This window comes from Ochotona princeps, chromosome 5 (assembly GCF_030435755.1).
Source record: "Ochotona princeps isolate mOchPri1 chromosome 5, mOchPri1.hap1, whole genome shotgun sequence".
Classification (NCBI taxonomy): domain Eukaryota; kingdom Metazoa; phylum Chordata; class Mammalia; order Lagomorpha; family Ochotonidae; genus Ochotona; species Ochotona princeps.
The window spans coordinates 39,057,905-39,075,435 of record NC_080836.1 but is presented as its reverse complement, the minus strand read 5'-3'; the positions used below and the strand labels follow the sequence as shown (position 1 = coordinate 39,075,435).

Sequence of the window (17,531 nt, the reverse complement as noted above, 5' to 3'; positions counted from 1 at the left end):
GTCTTTGAGGCTGAAGATGAAAGGAATTACCCTAAAAGTCATTACAATTAGTTTGTTACTTTTCAGTCACTTCTTTGGGCTCCTGAAAGCACACCATAAAATCTACTGTTATAGCATTTACAATAATGTTGTTTTATATACAGGTGTTTTGTTTTTATTCTTCAATGAATAAAAAACAATGCCATTGTGCTTTAAAAAATAGCTCAGATTTTACTTTAACAAAATCTGTTTGGAAATGTTAAGCTGGTTACACAGAACTAAAATGCCTCAAGATGGTCATTCTCTGTGGATTAAAGCTGTGGAACAATTGTGGCTCCTGTTACAAGGAAAATTACAATAAGCCATTATGAGAGGGACAAAATTCTCTGTTCCCAGAGGGGACCGACAAGCTGAAAGTCCCCTCCCCATGTACCAACACAAAAATCTTATTTCTTCAGTTTGTTTTTTATGTAAATCAAGAGTGCCATTGATTCACAAGTGGAACTGCTGAGCAACAAAGGAGGTGGTGATTGGCTGAATTCATGCTCATGGACTGCTGGCACATCTGGCAAATCCTGCTGCTTTGTGCCACACTCTGCCAGGACACCTGTAAGAGAGGACTCTTCCTATGATATGCCAAGAGAAAACCTTGCACTGTTAAAGTAGGAGTTGGGACTTTAGGACTTCAAGATATCTTATCAAGGATCTGTTTACTCCTTTCTCTAAAGCTCTCTGCAAATTGGACTTGACTGCACATCATGACAGATGTTCCAGCAGCATGTAGTCAGGCTGCATATAATAGGGAAAAACCACCTGAAAATGGTCAACACTCAATTTCTACAATCCATGAAGAAATAACTGATGGGACCAGTTCTCTATACTGCAGAATAGAACCCAGTCTTCAAGAATTACCCGCAGAAGGAAACCAGGATGAAAGTGGAAAGTTACAAGGGAACGTGCTGTTCAACTCATCCGTGGATGGGAAGACACCAAATGGTAAATTAGCTCATTTCTCTTACATTCACTTATTTTGATTTATAGACTCAGAAAGAGAGTGGGCTCTTAGAGGCTTTTCTAGGAGAAATATATGGCCCTGATCAACTCTCCTTACATCCAGAAACTCAAGTTCTTCCAGCACACAAAGACAAAGGAGCAGCACTTGCTTTTGTAGTGTGGCTGCAAGTATTTCCAGGCATTGGTTAAATATTCACAACTATCACTTGCAATTATTGTGGACAGCTCCAGTTTCATTTACAGAAAGAAAGTTAAGAATTTTAGAATTCTTCCTAAATATACCTGAACTTGGATTTATGCTTCTATGTTCTATATAACTATCAAAGAAAGACTATCAGTAAACACTTTGAGTAATCACCAAAAAGGGAGAATCAGTAAATAGCTGAATCAGGAGTCAAATGACAATAATCAATGCTCATAATCAAAACTGAAGAAATATATTTAGAGTATTGGAAATTTGCAAATCCTTGAATTTTACATACTTTAAATCTTAAAATGCTGATCTTAATTTTTTCCCAGAAAACCCAGAAGAAAACCTTTTTATTGTTCATAAGGCTATCACAGATATTTCTCTTCAGGAAACAAGTGATGATGAAATGGCATTCAGAGAAGGTAATATACTGTACTTTATTTATATATTTGCACTCAGAAACTGTGTGACTGGTTAAGGATAGCAGTTTTTACATGAACTGCTTCATGATTGTGGGGTTGGATAAATTCATCCAGGCAATGATTTCAAAATCACAAAAATCATACAATCACTATAGGAGATACTGGAGTACCAAGTTATCTGTGAGTTACACCTTTGGAAGTTTTCCAAACAGTTCAGACTTCACACTCCTGGATTAGTGGAGCTGATCAGCATATCTCTCTCTCAAACAGCCCACTAAACCAGCCTTTTCTTTTGACTGTGTCTCCAAATCTTTCGGTAGCGTTGTAAAATGTACACCTTTCAAAATTGTTCTAGGATTCTACTACTGGCATTTAGTTTGCAATTTGATTTATTCCACAAGAAAACTCTAGGCCACTTCTCCAAGTAAAAAGTGTTTAACTACTTCCTGTCAAAAAAGCTCCTTGGGTTGTTAAGTTAATTTTGATTCTTTTGTTCAAGAAAATCTTAAGAAAAAATAGCCTTATATTGCATTTCAAATACACTCTGTAGACAGACACAAAATTCTTTAGTTTTTTTTTCTTCTAAGACACCTACATACAAGGAGTTCCTAAATAATAAACAAAATTAAATCTACTAATTCATCATTCCTTTCATCTCATGTAGGTATGAAAAATATATCTCAAAACTGAAGTCAGCTGATTAGACTTAACCAAGTAAGCATATTAGGGAAATTATAACAAGATATTACTAGAAATAATTTATAGAACGTGAGACCTTAACAATGAATAATTTCTTTGGCCTCACCTTTCTGCTTCCAACGTACCGGAAGTTTAGAGACAAGGGTATTCATATTCCACCTGGAATTCCTCTCAAATTTCCTGTCACAATATCAACTGCAAATAACATTTCTCTAGGATCTTCAATTTTGAGTAAATGAAGAACGAAAACAGTCTGCTTTTTTTTAAAAGTAGACAAGAGTATTGGTGTTTTCCCTGAATGTATCCTTGTGTGCTTGGTTGGAATTCATTTGTCTTTCCTTTCTGACAGAGGTACAAATTTGGGGGATTTTATTTCCACAATGATAAACAGTTATAAAATCTTCAATTGAAAAATATAAAGATGCTAAATATATTCAAGAAAAACTATAGTTTAAATTTAGGAAGTAATTTCATACATGACAATCTTATGCCCATCTCATGAATATGAACAAAAACTCAATTTCCTAGTCCTTATGAAAAGATACAATAGAATTAAATAAAGTTAAGAATATTGCAAACATTCAAATGCATATTTTATTGTATAGAACTTTGACTAGACATATCTGGTAGCAGCTACATGTTATATAACTTACCAGGGATAGTAATTTATCTCTCTTCAGGTTTACAATTGGATGCTCAAAGCAGGAAAACAAAGAAATAAAATGAGAATACAAAATATTGGATGAAAGCTAAAAAGTTGTAAACATCTTTCAGAAAAAAAAAGAATAAAGAGGAAGATGACCTCTCATGTCATTTACACACTTTTATATTGTCAGAAGAAAAGGGGGATCCCATACGAGAAGGAGTTAACCAAGATAGCATTTCTGAGTCACACACATCATGGACTAAGGTGTCTCACAGAACCTCCATAAGGGTGCAAGCTACCAGCGTTTCCTTATAATTGATCTATAGCATGATCAATAAATGTTGTTGATTGTACAATGATATGACCTAGCTGATTTGATGGAATGGCTACATGTTGAAAGAAATTACAGGGTACCAAATAACTGGAATTAAATGTCATTAGACATGTGTCCAAAGCAACAGACTAATCTAACATTATGTGATAATGACCTCAGGATGACTTTTCAAACTTGGCTTCCTAAAAATTAGTGACAGCTTTTTTTCAAATCATTTTAAATGCACTTTGATAGTCTTGATGCATAGAGTAGGCAAGGGGACAATCCTTGATGACCCATTTCTTTCGTAATCAGCTGTTTTAGGACAAATCTGAGACATATTAAATTAAATGCCAATTGTGCTATTCTAATGAGTATGATCAGGAATGGGCTGTGTTTTCAATTTTTTAGAAGAAAAAGTTTTGTTTTGAAGGATTTTTCTTACTTTCCCTTGAGTGATATGAATGAGTGTGTATATGTGTGTGCAAGAGAGAGGGAGATCCAAAAATTTTATTTTGCATATTCACATATCCAGTTGGTTCCAATAGAAAGGGTATATCAGTGTGTCTCGGGAAATTTCATTCTTTCTAAATTCGGTAGTACTCTCCGAAAGAGTTCTATACTCAAATAATTTTGGATTGCTACCTTTCTTGGAGACTTACAATATTCACTCGCTTTTAAAAACTTGGCTAAATTCTGAAGATGCTTACTTAACTATGGTACAGTGTTTTCCAAACCAATTATACTGTGTAGCTCATTTGAGAAAACTTACTACTAACCCAGAGAATTAAGTGTCATAAAAAAGTTAGGAATTGATTGTCCATAAAAATTGTTTGGGGATAACAAAATAACAGCTGGGTATTGTGCTCTGAACATTTCAACTGCCAATTGGTTTTGCTACAGGACATCAGTGGGAGAAGATTCCGCTGAGCAGCAGTAACCAAGAAATTAGCATACAGGAAGAAAGAATTATGGAACGACCTTGGGAAGAGAGAGAAGATGAGGCTAGAAAGATCAAAGCTTATGAGGCAACTGAAATTGAATGGTTGGGATCTCAGAAACCTGGCCAAGTAGACATGCTTCACTCTAAACATGACCAGGAGCAAGAGGTTTGGGATGAAGAAATTAATAATGATGATGATGATTGCAATGATGATGAAGATGAAGTTCGGGTGATAGAATTTAAGAAAAAGTATGAAGAGGGTTTTCAATTTGAAAAGGAAGATGATGCAAGAGAGTACTCCCCGCTGTGCAGTCCCAGTTCCCAACCTGTGACACCCGATGAGCAACCAACCTTAGGAAAAAAGAATGATATTTCCCGAAACACTTATTCAAGATACAATACAATATCCTATCGGAAAATCAGGAAGGGGAACACCAAGCAAAGAATCGATGAGTTTGAGTCTATGATGCATTTATAAACTAACTGGAACTGAGAAATTATCATACCCACTAAAGCAACAGCTAATTCTATTGTCCTCAGATGCATTTTTCTATGCCTTCTTTGTGTTATCCACATGAAAGTTGTTTAAGCTTACTTTTCATGTACCATAGAATAGTGAAATCACCCGAAATCCAGACTGTTAACTTCAAGTCAAAAAAGCAGTAGATTCATTCTTTGACATTTGCTTTTAAAAAGTTGCTAATATAGCATTGTATGGTGAACCCTAAACTAACCCCCACTGGCAAAGTTGGCCTGAATTAGCTTTAAAAATTTCAATGTTGGAAAAGAGTCTTCAGTTCGAAGAGGGACTGTTTGAAATGGTTCTATATTTTTTGTGTGTCTTTTTTTTATTCAGAATATTGTGATGATGGAAAGATTGATATTAAACCTCTCTTATTTTGAAGCATGGCTTTGAAGACTCTGGCAATCCATTTTCAAAATTATTTACCTTTTCTTTATCCTCAAAAACTACTGTAAATGGTTTCCTTGACACATACAGAGTGAAATTTTAAAGACCTACTTCCTAGAGTTATAATTCAGTGTATTTTCTCATTAGAGGGGATGGGACATTGTCAGTTGGGAGAAATGTTTGCTGAATGTTGGCATTATGCTTTCAAACTAAAACCTATTGTGTTGTTGATACAGGGAGGGGCTAGAAAATTACTGGGCAACAGACTAAATACAGAGTTATATTGGCTATATTTTTGTTACTGAAAATAAAACCTTGTCTAGCACAGTTAAAATCATTAAGAATAAAAATGACAGCTTTAGCACAATTTTAAGAAAACGCCCCTCTATTACTATAGTTTCTCTTATTAACAGTATTTTGGAATAATTTTCTCTCCTTATAAACCTGAGACAACGCTAGTCATAACTGTACTAGTTACTATGAAAATGGAAATAATTATGTTAGAATATTTTCAAAGTGGAGTGTGAGTATGTATTTTTAGTGAGAAAGCTCTGATAGTTGTTAGGAATATGTAATTTACTGGACCTCAGCCCAAATCAAGTTGCTTAAAATTGTGCTTGTGGAGCTTCACCCAAGGCAATGTGTCAAATAATGTATTGAATATTTATGAAAAGATAGTATCTATATTTATACTCCTTGATAGTTGGTTCCACATTTTTTTTCCATTTCTTGATTCCATATATATTACCCTGAAGTTTCTGTTACCACAGATAAAGATACTGCATGGCACTGCAAATAAAAGGACAATTCCTTATTGTTCGGATGTAACACAGACTTCATTGTACTATTCAACTCTTTGTTTGTTCCTGTCTTATTTTGTGAAAAACCCTGGGCAAGTCCTCCTAAAATTATTGCTTTTTTATGTGTAACAAATCCCACGCATTCTCATGATTGCTTCTTTAGTTATTGCTGGTCATTAATATTTTTCTACAATATAATTTATTACTGCTTAGTGTTTATAACCCAATTTCGAATAAATGATTGAAGTGCTCCTTTTTAGCCTTATAAACAAATTCCAGACCACTTGACCATTGAAAGTGTGATTACCTATAATCTATGGAACCCAATTGTTTCATTCATGAGTGTCAGTTTGTAGAATAAAGAGGCACTTTATAACTTGCTAAAGTTAGGTAGAAAGTTGATGTACTAGAATGATTTCCTGTTTCACTTATATCTTTTAGGTCTTTCCACCAGGGCAACCCACTTTCTTTTTTGGATTATTGCTGATCCCTACAATTTTATCATTACCATCAAGACACTGTATTATGTTATCCATCATGAAATTTAATATACAATAACAGAAGTAGTAACAATAGTAGATCTTGACCGAGGTGGGAGGTCTATGGTTATGTGACTTGGTCAAGCAATTGGCTCTTATGGACTCCACTGAATAGTACACCTCATGATATGAAATTGCTGCTTAGGGACTCATAAATAATGCCAGCTTTAGTGTATGTGAGAGATGAATTCTGGGTGATTCCTGGTTACACATTCCTGGAACTTTCAGGTACGTGTGGGGACTGAGACCTGATGGTTTGGAGGGGAGTGTCCATAAGGTCTATTTGAGCCAGACTGAATCACCAGCCAAATTAGGAATCTTAAGAAGGGCTATTAGCACAGAGCATCACTGACTGCCACACGCCAGTCCACACCAAAGCTATGGATGGGGGCCTAACTGGGCACCATTAGTTGACTGGGTAGTGGAACAGGGGACTGGTCACATTCAGCAGAGTCAAGACACTTACCAGCACGCGAGAGAATTTGGTTGGGGGTAAACTCTATGGGGAAAGTGTGGACCTAACTAGGTGGAAATACAAGTCCCTCAGGTTAGCTCACGAGCTGGGGAGGCGAGGGGCTAAGCTAGGAGTGACCATGGCACCTGCCATCACTTATGGGTAAAGGAACCAATGACATTCTGGGCAGGTCAAGGCAGCATCACCCGAAGGAGCATCCTAAAACAGGATGTGGAGTGGGCCAAGCTGCAACTGGAAGGGGGCAGACTGGGCAGGGCCAAACAAATTTCAACTCTCTCTCAAAAAAAAAAAAAAAAAAGAATAGAAATCAGGATGGAGCACATGTCATTCCAACCCAAGCTCTTACAATAACTGACCTACAGGAGGCAGGTATACTATGCCACAGCATTGAAGGCAAAGGCTGAGAAAGGTGAGGGGAATACCTGTGGGCCTCATGAAAGCTAGATTGGGGAAGGGCCTGAATGGGCTGACTGTTCCGAATGGTGCAAGCAAAATTAGAGTGGGCAAGGGCTGGTAGGGCTTTGCCACATCATCAGATGGCAGAGACTGGCATCGGGGGAAAATACTACTAAGGTGAATGCCAGAATCACCTGGAGAGTGCACAATCCAGAAGTTGGAGTGGCCTAGTAGGGAGATAGTGAGCACCTCCCTCATGGGTAACCACTCCTACTCAAGCACACGAAAACCAGGATAGGGGAAGGGGTTGCTAAACAGAAAGGCACCTGCCAGTGTGTGTGTGGGCTGGATAGTAGGCTGGTTGGGTCGAACTAGGCTTCAATGCCCATTGACAAGTACCAGAGCTTAACGGGAGGTGGGACAGACTAAACAAGCCTGCGGTACATACTTGCATGCATGGGAACCAGGGAAGGGAGCAGGCCTGGTGGGGGTTATGTGGAGTCACCCCCAACTAGGCTGTAGCTCCCACTGGTTTGCGAGAGGAATGAGTATGAAGTGGGTAGGCTAGAGCTAGACCACAATACCCGTTGGTCCAAGTGGATGACAGGGCTGGAAACAGAACTGACCCAGTGGAGACCAGTCACATTAAGCAGGGCCATGCCATCAACAAACACACTAGAGAACCATATCCAGGGGAAGATTCTGTGGGGGATGTGTGGGCCAAACCCTATGGAATATCTAGCCCCACAGGTTGGAGTTACTTCAAGAGATGGGGTGGTGATGAATTAAAGTAGGTGTGACCAAGGAGACTGCCATCAATCACAGATTAAAGAACCAACAACAGTCTGGACTAGTCAAGGCAGCAGCACCCGAATGTGCATCCTGTTAGGGTGTGGGGTGGGCCAGGCTGCTATGTTCACCAGCTCATGCAAGGCCAAAAGGAAGGCCAGACTATGCCAGGCACTGGCCTAAAACCCAATGGCATGTATGAGAGTTATGTCTGGGAGGGGATCAAGGGGAGAAACTTGGGAAACTCCCCTGGCGAGTCATAGCTCCCACTGGTGAACAGGTGGCCCAGACCTGGGGGTCGGACAAGCTGGGCAAAGTAGCTCCAACTGCTCATCAGTGTATGAAAAGGCAATGGAATAGGCGCACTGGGCAGTATTGAGCAAACCTTAGCCCACAAGTAAAATAAGAAACTAGGATGGAGCACAAGACATGCCCAGCTAGGTTCTTGTACCAACTGGTTTGCATGAGCCACTGATGCTGAGCCACAGTGTCTAAGGCAGGGGTCACGACAGGTGACGGACTGTGCCATGCTGAGTCAGAGCAACCGCTGGCATGCCTGGTTGGGGAGTTAAGGGGACACCCCAGCTGGGTGGAGGTTCCCACTAAGGGGTGCATGAACTAGAATGGGGCTGTGTTCTGATCAAGTTACAGTTGTAGTCTCCCTTGGCACAAGTGTGGACTGGGACTTGATGTACCGGGCCAGGTCAGAATGCAACACCCTCTGGTGTTCTGGAGGACAAGGGTAGATGTGGGACAGACTAGGCTAGGTCTCAACCCCAACTGAGCCATGTATGAGCTATATGTGGGTATGGAAGAGCCGTGGCTGGGCTGAAACACCCAACAGCAAGAACCAGAATGGGTTGAAGGCCAGTTAAGAAAACCCACTGTGCCTGCTAGGACAGGAGGTGAACTGAGTAGTGCTCACTCATGGACCCACTGGTATGCACGAAATCTGGCACTCAGAGGGGTTCTGATGGAGGAGCCTGGGCAACTCCTCTGACAGGACACAGATCCTGCAAGTAAGCGCAAGAAGTATGGAAGGAAACAGCCCAGAAGAGGTCATGGAAAGTGTCCCACTGGCATACATGCGCCTCATGTAGACCAGATCAGGGAAAAAACAGGCTGGGCTGATTATTCCTACTGGTGCAATCTACAGTTGGTGTGGGTAAGGGTTGTTGGGGCTTAGCCACAGCATCAGCTGACAGAAGTTAAACCACACAACCACCTGGAGAGTGCATAATCAGGGAGTGAGGGTGGCCTGGGTGGGAAATAGTGGCCTCCTCCCTCCTAGGTTACCACCCCCCATGGAAGGGCACGAAAACTAGGGCAGGGGCTAGGGTGGCTTGAGAGACACCCAACAACATCCGTGAAGGCTGGATCGTTGAGCTGGTTAGATGGAACAAGGTTTTAATACCCATTGACATGTATGAGAGCAGAAGGGGATGTGGGACAGACTGGACTAGTCTGCCACACATACTGGCAAACTAGGGTAGCAGGCGTACCTGGTGGGGGTTATTGTGGGTCGCTCCGGATAGGCTGCAACTCCCACTGGTTTATGTGAGGGCCGAGTATGTGCTGGGCAGAACCAGGCTGGACTGTGACACCCATTGGTTTCAGTGGGTTCCAGAGAGGGTAACAGAGCCAACCCAGCAATTGCAACCACCAGCTGATCTGGGCAATGGACTGTGCCAAGCCCTGTGCTTGCTAGTACATACAAAGATCTGGTCTGGGAACACCTCAGACAAAGTTTCTTTGGGGATCTCTCCAATCGAGCTTCCGGACTCAGAACCCTAACCATCAAAAGACAGAGAACAGAACAAGTCAATCAACCACCTCAGCTATATGTTGGCAGTGAAGAACTGGGCAAACGGAGACTTTATGATGGACTATGTCAGTCAGTGGATTCTACAACGACCTCATCGTGCTTGGAGTGGTGAGAGTGGCAGCAATTCAGAACTGTTGAACTATCAAAACCACTTGAGCAAGACCCTCGGAGCATGCCCCACATCCGGGACCTGGGGTGGGTGGGAGACTGGGTGGAGCTTCTCCCTTAAAATCTCTTTTTACATCAGATATATTAAGGAAACAATACAGAACTAATTGTCTTGCCCATCTTCCTGTAGCGCTTGAACCTTTTTACCCTAATTATGTCAAGATTGTCAAAAAATAAATTAAAAAAACAATAGCCAATAGTACACCTCATTTATTTAGCTTTGTGTTCTCATTTATTAACCAAACCTTATGCATTATCAACAACTGACAGATGCATTTGGCTTCGTGTTCATGCAGAAGGTAAGGTAATTGCGAGAAAGCACTGTGGCAATTGTGCTTCATTGGTGCGCATTGGCCTGCACTGCCATCTTACATCAAAGCCAGGGAGCTAAGAGTTGTTTAAGCAACAGGCTGGTCACAGGTAGGCTATGTGAGTTTTGGTATCCTACCAAAGACAGATGTCTCATTTGGATTGCATGGTGCAATTTTTAAAGCATTTGAAACACAAATAGGACATGTTTGTAATAGCACATGAAAGTTTACCTGGATGTTTGTGATTTCAACCTTCAAGGCTGGCAAAGACCCTTGGTCATCATGGGAGACAAAATTGATTTCCTGTGTAAATGTGTCATTTCTTACATGACTTGTTATTTTTCTTTATTACTGAATGAGTCAGGATTAATAAGTGCTCTATTTCTCTGCCAATATAAAATGTATCTTTCATTTACAAAGTTCATCTTACATTTGAAGGCACAGAATTTACCAGAATCTATCAAACTATCTATTAACAATTTTAAAAAATATACAGCTGTGTTCCATTAGTTCTCAATAAAATGATGTCTTTGTTTCTGGTTTCAAGATCTTGCTTCTTTAGCTGCCTTTTAATATTTTGAAGGAACCGCTGCATATCAGCAGTTATTAAAGCTATCAGCAGTTATTAAAGCTATCAAAAAGTACAACGTATTTTAATTCATAGATATTCTTTATTTCAAAAAAACCTTAAAGCAAAATCAGAGGAAAAAATTCTGATTGATAAATATGTAATGTTCCTAGAAAATGTCTATGATTTTTAAAGAAACATTATTTTAGGAGTATATTAACACCAACAACTTGGAAAAAAACATGATTATATTTGTGGTCATCAAGATAATTAATTGAAAATATGCTGACCTTTTCATAATAATTGTCTCTACATATTTACATGGGTGTTGTACTTTTGGCTCATATTCAAAATGGAGATTGAACATTTAAGTTGTTCAAAATGATAGCCAAAGCATTTAAAATGTAAGCAATAATAGCGAATTATGGAAAAGAATGAAACACAGGAGTATCATAAAGAAGAAATATGTTTGACTTTCTAAGAAAGGCTACCACATTCTTTAGCATATGAACTTTCACGTCACTGTAAAAAACAAGTGGGTGATCAAAATACTGCCAAAAGTTACATTTGCCAATATTGATATATCAGACAATAATATAACGCAATAAGAATGAACATGACAATGTGTAGAGTTCATGAAGACCTTGAAATTACTAGGCCATAAAACACAAACACAAGGACGTGGACGGTAGTGAGTAGCAGTAATCACCTAGAAACATGACAAAACCAAAACCAAATGACGACAGCTAGTACTTAACTTCCAGCTCAGGTGAAATGTTCAAATGTATTTTTTTTTAACATACTTTGGATTTTACCTGGAAATTTAAAATCGTATTCTGAGCTGTTTTCTTATACTTTTTTGGTCAGTGACAAATGAACAAATTCTATACATAAAATGCATGTAATTGCTTCCTATGTATATATTTTTAAAAGGAAAAAAATAGTCCAAATTCGCTTCAACTCATTTATCTATCATAGTTTTAATGCTGTTCCTGTACTAAGAGCTGTTTTCAGGTAATCAATACAAAATTCACTAGTTCACATTCTCTTGTTTTGAAATCAATTTCATACGGCCAATATGTTAAAAACAAAGACATTTGGGACAGCTGTTTGAAGATGGGGAGTCAGGGCATATACATAAGGCTAAACTGAAAAACACACACCCTGACGATTTAAAGCTGGATTGCTCCTTCAAGTCTGGAACTAGCATCCATAGTGCAAACCCAGCGTTGTGCAGAAGGCCAAAGGCAGAGCAAGAGAGACACGCTCCGACAGAGAATTCAATATACCCCAAATGGTAACTTTTAAAGTTTCTATTATAGTATCAATAAAAATGCATACTTCTCCTTTTTCACAATTCCAAGCATTATATATAAACACACTTATCATACATGTAACCAAACACATACTAAGATTACTTCAAAACATTTGTGGAGTTAGAATGAAAAGATGAACTAATTTGGGGAAATTTTCATACATCCAGGCATATTTTTTCTTCATTTTATTTTTCATAAGCTTTCTGAAGCCTCTTTGTATTTATAAAAAATATTTTTGAGTGATCACATAAAGAACTATTTATGATACACCAGTTGATAATTCTGTGAGTAATACATGGATTTGATTTATAGAGATATTTATAATCAATTTCTGCAAACTGTTAGGATTTATCATTGATGAAATGGAAAGCCTCTTATTTCAAATAAATTGCTCTCTTTTAAACTTGATAGCAACCATCTCTACAAGGAACTCAGCATAATACAATTTGCTCCTAGTGATGGAAAATTAAAATTCTCATTTTTATTTGTGTTTTTTCAAAACAAGATTCAATTAAAATTGTAAAGGGAGCTAATGGGAATAGTAACCATTGATTAAGTCATTAGGCTGAGTACAGAGACCTGAAAACTTTTAAGTTCTACAGGGTTTTTTTCCCTCTCTTTAGACCACTCAAATCTGAGATATCATCCACCAGACTTCATCGGGGATATGCAGAGGTTTACATAACTTATTCTAATCTGTCCATGGAATGGCTCTCTGTTGTAAATAAATATTTTTGTGTGATTCCTTTTGCTAGCAATTCTTTTCAAAGTATCTTGGCTTCTAGGCATTTTTCAGTAACCCTGACAAAGTTGATACAAAATGTCAATCTATACAATGAGTAGAAATTAGAATTATGCAGTCCAAGCACCATGGCTCATTGGCTAAGTCCTCACCTTGTATTCGCCAGGATCCCATCTGGGCACTGGTTCATGTCCTGCTTGCCTCACTTTCCATCTAGCTCCCTTGTTCCTTGGGAAAGCTGTAGAGGATGGCTCAAAGCCTTGAGCTCTGGTCCTTGCAGTCATTTGGGGAGTGAACCAGCAGATGGGAGATCTTTCTTAGTGTTTTTTTTTTTAAGATTTATTTATTTTTATTACAAAGTCAGATATACAGAGAGGAGAGACAGAGAGAAAGATCTTCCATCCGATGATTCACTCCCCAAGTGATCTGCAACAGCCGGTGCTGCGCCGATCCAAAGCCCAGAGCCAGGAGCTTCTTCCGGGTCTCCCACGCGGGTGCAGGGTCCCAAAGCTTTGGGCCGTCCTCAACTGCTCTCCCAGGCCACAAGCAGGGAGCTGGATGGGAAGTGGAACTGCCTGGATTAGAACTGGTGCTCATATGGGATCCCGGCGCGTTCAACGCGAGGACTTTAGCCGCTAGGCCACGCCGCCGGGCCCAGTGTTTCTCTTTGTTTCTGTAAATCTGATCTGCCGTTCTAATAGAAATAAATTATTCTTAAAAAATTAAAAGTCATGGTTTGTATTTTAAAGTAAAGGACTCTTAATTTTTACTATGTTTCTGTTTGAATTGAATAACTTGTCTTTGCTTAATGGCTGGAGAAAGAAAAAATTGGTAATCATAATCACAGAGCAGTAGTTCTCTAGGTGTTTATTTCTCTGTCTCTCTCATATTCACTCTAGAAGATGGGAAAGAACAGATTCTGCATAAAGTTAAACAGACATCAGCAAGTCATGTTTGAGCAGCCACCCTAGAGCAACAGTCAGTGATTTGAGGGAGAGGCCCAGCTTCTGTTTCCTCTCTACTTCACACCCAAGAGACATCATAGAGATTTGACTTCATCTCACTTAATATTAACAGGAATTTGTAAACTAAACCCTCCAATATTGGCTATCTCATTAAAAAAAAAAGAGTTTAAGTTGTATGGCAAAGAGAAAGAAGCTGCTGTTAGAATCCGGAGAAAATGGAAATTAGATTTGATGTCCTATCAGTGGAAATACCAAATCCCTGATCAGTATATGGACAACCATCTTCTTCATCTGTGTAATGGGGAGAATGAGATCCACCTTACTGAGTCGCACACAGCAAAGGGACAGAGCATATTATATTGCCTATCACACAGTGAGTACTCCATAACTAATTCTTCTTTCTTTTCCCTTCTCCCTTTGAAGTGCATTTAAAAAAATTAACTAAGATATTCAGGCTGACATCTAATGTATAATTATTTTCTGTGTTCTGAATATGAAAGTTAAATTAGAGATGTTAGAACAAACAAAGATGGTGTTATATTTATTTGAGGTGTGCCTCAACTCCATTCTCTTGCATAGGAGCCCCCTTGACAATCACTACAAGTCATTCATGAAACCAAGATTGATCACATTAAATTTCCATACACTGCCCTTCTTTCATCCCTAAGGCAATGCCCTAAGTGAGAAATTTTAATATCTAACAGGATGTTTCCAAATTAGTGAGACAAAGCTAATGATACCTTGTGGTTGTGGTACACAGTGGCTTGCAGCCTGGGAATGACAGCTGATTGAATGTCAGCAAGCAGAATTGAGCAAATTTGATGCTGGTGACAAAATCTGGTTTTACCAACAGCATCTGTGATATTCTACATAAAAGTAGGGTGGAAACACTGGGTAACTACTGAAAAAGAGGAAGGAATTGTACAAACTGAAACATGCAAAAACACTTAGAAGGTTTGGAAAATTCATTTTTTGATCAAATCTTGTTGAAGACACCTACATATCTTAAGAAAAAACAATATTTAAGTCAACCCATGGAAAACTCTGAAGTCCCAAACAAAACCTCTATTGAGTAAATATGAGTTGATTAGGTCCCTAATGTGTGCCGCTCAAGGATTTAATATTAGCAATACCATTGACTGCCTAGCCTTTATACCATAATCTCAGCCTTCTGAAAACAAAATTTTAATGGCAATGATGGAAAAAAAAGTGTGGTATATTTCACAATTAGTGAATACTCTCAGGGTTAGGCTCTTTCTCATTCCTAGTTAGTGATTAATTTCTGGCACACTGGCATCATTGAGTGAACACATGGTAACAACAGTTTTGAAATTTTATCCAGGAACAAACATGTCATGTTTGGAAAAAATAATCCTTTGTTTGGTGTATTGATAATGCAGATCCAAATATAGGTTTATACAGTGAGTGTGTCAAAGTTTGGAGAAATGCATGTTAAATAGATTGTTTGGTCTTGTAAGAAAAGCATTCAAATTTCCTCAGCCGGTATATCCAAAAGTGAGTGTATTCAAAGCAAAATTTATCATTTCCTGAGCAAAGGAGTTGACTTTTCTTTGTGAAAAGTGTATTTGGATAGCAAGATAGTCAATAGTCCTGAGAAAGATAATCTCATTTTTGTTTTTTATTACATGAAGAATAACAGAGGCACCTGTTCCACTTGGTCAGTAATTTACTGATTTGGGATTTTTTGGTTTTTGTTTCTGTTTCTTTACATAACATGGCTTTTTTGAAAAGAATTTTCACATCATCTATTCTCTGATCTCAGCTAAAATAATCTATTATTTGAAAAATATATCTTAAGTACACAATAAATGTGCATTTTGTCTTCTTTTCACCCTTAGCTATAGTTCTGCTTCTCACTAGTTAGGAATAAAAATAAAGTATGAAATAACAAGTCAGAACTAAGAATGATCAGTTTTACCACAACTAAAGGTTAAACTTCCTAATTATAACAAGAGTAGGGCATTGCATCCTCCAGGGACCCTACTCTAGGAAAGAGGGCTGTGAGTTTCTAACTCATACCATGTGGGCATATGTGTCTAGCTCAGTTATCTGAGGCAAGAGAATAACCCCTGCCTCTGGAGAGCAGAATTATAATCCTGATTCTTTTACTAAATGGCCTATAATTTTTAGACAGGTAGTTAGTCTTTTGGGCATCATTTTTTTTTTTTGTTATTGTTGTTAACAAAGCAAATGTAAATACATTCTACTTGCTCACGTCCCTTGGCATATGTAAATATTGGCATACTTTAAACTAGAATCTCAATTTAAACAAACAAACAAAAAAAAGAACTTTCCCCAAATGTGTGTAGGTGTCATTGGATTCATACTGAAACATTTGTTACTTTAAAGTATTTGTTATTTCTGCCCCAGGCACTAGAACTCATTTCCAGATAATGAAGTAGGGGATATACATGGTGAACTAGTACCCAGCCACAAAAATGAATAAAATCCTTTCTTTTTGCAGCAAAATGAATACAGCTGAAAGCCATTAGACTAAGTGAAATAAAGCAGTCTCGAAAAGTCAAATACCACACGTTTTCTCCTATGTGGCAGCTAATACTGAATACAAAAGATGCTTAAGAATGAGATGGTTGCTTTGCAATATGATTTTTATTTTTAACCCTGTTTATACTCTTGTGGCACTGTGATCTTCCTACTTTTTACCTGTTAAATATTCTGATTATGGCCGGCCAAGTTAAGCCTGTGGATATAGAATGGATTAAAACTATGTCTTTGCAAAACCTGATGAAGAGAGGAGACGAAATACTGAAGATAAGCAGAAGAGGGATAGCAGTGTGGTTGACTTCTTGGAATGGTACCTATGGAATGCAAAATGGCTCTTCTCTTTAGATTAATGCAAACATTTTTAAAACTTTCTTCTTTGCTCAAGTTCATGGCAACTTTTTCTTGGCTCCCTTCCAAAGGGTTGTTTACTCCGTGCTCTTTCCCTTTCATTATATTTCCTTCACTATCTATGTTTTGAAATCTTTTGGAATCTATATTTAACATGCTTCATCTTCATGCATACTTATAAATTCATATAATATTTTATTAGTTTCATATCAGAGAAACAATACTTTCATTGCTCTGTTTCTGTTTTACTCACACTAAGTCCTTTCATTTGGGGCTGTGAAAAGTATTTTCTAATTAATTGTATTTTTGGTCACTATGATAAGTTGTGACTCATTTGCTTTTTTCTTTGCTTTTTTTAAGCATTCATGAATGCTAGAAAGATACTTATGTGGTGACTTTTTAAATCACAAAATGAGCCCAAACATTCCTAGAACTGAGTAAGTATTTGGAGACATTTCTTTCCCCTCCTAAAAAACTTTTCCACTTCCTTAGACTGTGAAAAAACATTATTTGACATCCTAGATCAAGGAGGGTCTTTGATAGTTGATCAATACCAATGCAAACTAGTCCAGAGGGATGTGAGCAGGACGATAGCCCTGTTATCAATGGAAGGCTTTCTGTCTAGAGAAACTCAAGAACTTTTCTTT

At 38.3% G+C, this 17,531-nt stretch overlaps 1 protein-coding gene across 2 annotated transcripts; it reads left to right on the top strand.

Moving 5' to 3' along the window:
• Positions 1–737: 737 nt before the first annotated feature.
• ERMN (ermin) lies at positions 738–4,745 on the top strand. Of its 2 annotated transcripts, none has more exons than XM_012925794.3 (3): positions 738–975; positions 1,558–1,605; positions 4,167–4,745. In XM_012925794.3, the coding sequence occupies exons 1-3, from the start codon at positions 738–740 to the stop codon at positions 4,682–4,684; spliced, it is 804 nt and encodes a 267-aa protein (XP_012781248.2). In that variant the 3' UTR covers positions 4,685–4,745. The 2 variants fall into 2 exon arrangements, with proteins under 2 accessions (XP_012781248.2, XP_004577208.2); XM_004577151.4 differs by having other exon boundaries at positions 1,513–1,605.
• The last annotated feature ends 12,786 nt before the right edge of the window (positions 4,746–17,531 follow it).